The sequence below is a fragment of the Echinops telfairi genome, unplaced genomic scaffold (assembly GCF_000313985.2).
Source record: "Echinops telfairi isolate 266 unplaced genomic scaffold, ASM31398v2 ScPeMD7_2010;HRSCAF=2546, whole genome shotgun sequence".
Classification (NCBI taxonomy): domain Eukaryota; kingdom Metazoa; phylum Chordata; class Mammalia; order Afrosoricida; family Tenrecidae; genus Echinops; species Echinops telfairi.
The window spans coordinates 24,833,521-24,837,175 of record NW_022105908.1 but is presented as its reverse complement, the minus strand read 5'-3'; the positions used below and the strand labels follow the sequence as shown (position 1 = coordinate 24,837,175).

The following is a 3,655-nucleotide window of genomic DNA, read 5'->3' as shown; positions in this document are numbered from 1 at the left end:
AGCATACTCCTCTTCACCTCCCCACATTTGCTGTTGTATGCTCTCACTGTATCTGCCCACAGATTATTGTTATTACTATTCTCACAGGGCTGTACACCTACTTGTATTTAACTTTCTTGTCTTTGACAACTGTGTACCTCACAGTGTCTTTCCTCCTTGGCTTTGGTCAGGTTGTGCTGCCCTCTCTCTTATTGTAATTTGTCTTTGCCTTTGTCTTCACCAAGTTAACAGACATCTACTCTTCAGACAATGATTTACCCTTTCCCCTCTCATCCCTGGCAACCATCAAGGAAAATTTCTCTCCATCTTTAAACCTGGTCTTCAAGTTTTATATTAGCGGTCTCATACAATATTGGGGGCCCTGGGGTGATTAATATGTTTCACTCAGCATACTGCCCTACAGACTCATCTGTGCTATGAGGTATTTAGAGAATTCCTTAATATTCTTCAACATAATCCATTGTGTGTACGTATCATAGGTTATTTATCCAATATTATGTTGAGGGACACTTCATGGTTTTCTCTCTTTTTTGCTATCATGAATAATGCTGTGGTGAACATGGGTATGCATATATTTATTCATGTCATAGCTTTCATTTCTCTAGAATATATTTCGAGTAACTTTTAAAGGAAGAACCATGCCACAACACAGTAATCCAAAATGACACTTTTCTCAAGCTGGAACACAAAGAGGAAGGTGCAGCCAGAAGGTCACCAAGATCCCTGCACCAGCCTTAGCTCAACTACACAGCTCAACTTCATCTCTTTTACATATGGGACATTTTGTGGTATTTTACTACAACAGACATTTCCATGATGGTAGTAAAAAGAAGTCTGCAATAGTGTCCTAATTTTCATATCAATAACACTACTAAATAAACTAATGTAAAATTCCAAATCAAGAAAAGGAGAGAGTTTTTCTTTTACAAAAGACTCTTCCCAGGGCTCCCTTCATGTCTCTGTTCCTCAGGCTGTAGATAAAAGGGTTCAGCATGGGGGTCACCACAGTGTACATCATAGCCATGACAGTGTCCTTAATAGTAGAATTATTTGCTGATGGGCATAAGTAGAGGCCAATAATTGTTCCATAGAACAGGGACACCACAGAGAGGTGAGAGCCACAAGTGGAGAAAGCCTTGCGGATGCCCCTGGCAGAAGGGACCTTGAGAATGGAGGAGATGATCCGTACATAGGACATGATGATGAGTAAGAATGGGATGACAATAACAAGTCCTCCCATGATAAATATCACCAACTCATTCACTTGAGTATCAGAACAGGCCAGCTTCAGCAGAGCAGACATATCACAGAAAAAGTGGGGAATCACATTGTCCGCACAGAAGGACAACCTGGCCATGAGCAGAGTGTGCAGCATGGCATGGAATGTGGTCAGCACCCCGGACAGTGCCACCAAGGAGAGACAGAGCTGGGGGCTCATGATGGTGGTGTAGTGCAGGGGAAAGCAGATGGCCACATAGCGATCATAGGCCATGGCCACAAGAAGGAAGCTCTCCAGGTCACCAAAAAACGGGAAGAAGTACATCTGAGTCAGGCATCCCCCATAGGGGATGGATGGGACTTGGCTCTGCATGTTCTGCAGCAGTTTGGGAATGGTCACAGAGGAGAAGCAGAGGTCAGAGAAGGACAAGTTGCTGAGAAACAAATACATGGGTGTGTGGAGGTGGGAGTCCAGGCGGATGAGGATGATAATGAGCATGTTCCCCATGACAGTGGTGAGATACATGGCCAAGAAAAGGGCGTAGAACAGGTTGTGCTGCTCCGGCTCAATGGGCAGGCCCAAAAGCAGGAATTCTGAGACGATGGTTTGATTCTCCCCTGACATGCTGTGTCACTAATATCTTAAGGAAGAAATAACAGTATTTATATTGTCTATTAGATGTAATAATACTTGATTTTTCTCTCATTAGAACTAAGATAATATCTATACTGCGAATATCTATAATAAAAAAAATATGACATTTAACATATTACACTATTTCCTCCTCCCAAAATAGCTCACCCCTCTTAGCTTCCGAGACACACAACGTTTTTGTTTCTGTTAGCTTGCTCTTGGCCATTCATTCATTGTCAGTGACTGGAATTGACTTCTGCTTGAAGAGCACCGTAGCTATTGATGTTCTCATGGTTATTTACTAAACACCGTTCTCTTATACATACATTCCATGAAAATGCTATCTACTCCAATGGCATCCATCACCATCTAATCTTCAGAACCATAAACCTAGTTCCTTAAGGATCATCTTCCCTTGGTTATAACATGGGCATCTTAAACCCAACAGAACCCAAACATAACTCATAATCCCAACCTATCCCTCTCCCAACCTGCATTTCCTCCAGTTTCCCCTATCTCAGGAAAACGTGTCCGCGTAATCAAGTCAGAAATTTGAGACTTTTCTTCTATGAATTTATTTCTTTCACCATCAACATTCAATGTACCAAGTTTATATATGCTGCCACTTAATTAGCCTTCTAATTCATTTTATTTTTCGGTCCCACTGATACGCCCAGGACCAGGCTGACGTCATACCTTGCCACGACTATTGAGACAGTCCCTGCAGGAGTATCTCCCAACTACCAGATTTACTCTCCTTACATGTGAATGAGTCTTCTCATTCACACTGTGGCATTCAAAGATGAGACTATAATCATCTCTTTCCAGCTTAAGCTCTTTAGTGGCTTCTCATTACTCTTAGGTAAAGGCTAAATTCCTTTCAAGGGCACAAATGGTACTACATGAACAGACCATTCTATGACAGACATCCTGGATATAATTTGATACTCACGAAAAATATTAGGGAACCTGGGATTATTTGTGATTTCACTAATACAGCTGACTCAACCTAAACATCCTTATGCTTAACTTCACATGATGTCATTTATATTATCACAAATAAAAGTCTGATGAAAAATTGTCAAAATTATGGACGAAATGGAATGAGTAAAGGTAAGTCCTGCTCTGACACCCTCACACTAGCTCTTCCCCAGACATCCTCAGAACTGACAAAGAAAGTAGTAAAGGGAGCTAAGGGATATATGAAACTCCTAATAGAGCAGGCAACACTGAATCTAACAACTCGGCATTTCACCCTGATAATGCTGTTTAATCCAACAACATTGACAATTTTCATACTGGATGTAACATGATGTTTTTTATAGTGGGGAAACACATCAAGAGGACAATTATGTGAGCACACCTGGTTTCTCACGATTTTGTTTCCCTGGTAAATGAGAAGGCCCCATCTTTATATCAAGAGCATAAAGAAGTATCACAAACTTGGGAGATATCACTTCCAGATACTGCCACGGAGAAGGTATAGGAGCTTCTTGTTTTCTACTCCGGTTATATCAGCCGCGTCTCAGCCTGCTGCCCAGTAGAATCTCGGGGCTGTGTTTCTCAAAATTTTAATGTTTCTACAAATGTCCTGGGGTTTTGGCTAAGATATTGATCCTGATTTCATAGGCATGACTGTTCAAAATAGAGAGCCCTTTAGTGAGTCTGAGCAGGACAAATATAAAACAAAGAGCAATCATGAAGCTGAGAGAAGTCATCAGCACGGCGTCATAATTGGGTCCCTGGCTACACATTTTAAATGGCACCCTGGGGTGCAGCACCACCGGCTCGTGGGCCACACTT

General features: G+C 41.7%; 1 protein-coding gene across 1 annotated transcript; it reads right to left on the bottom strand.

Moving 5' to 3' along the window:
- Nucleotides 1-898: 898 nt before the first annotated feature.
- Nucleotides 899-1,843, bottom strand: LOC101649145 (olfactory receptor 1E2). The gene has a single exon (XM_004716168.1). The coding sequence runs from the start codon at nt 1,841-1,843 to the stop codon at nt 899-901; it is 945 nt and encodes a 314-aa protein (XP_004716225.1).
- Between the last annotated feature and the right edge of the window lie 1,812 nt (nt 1,844-3,655).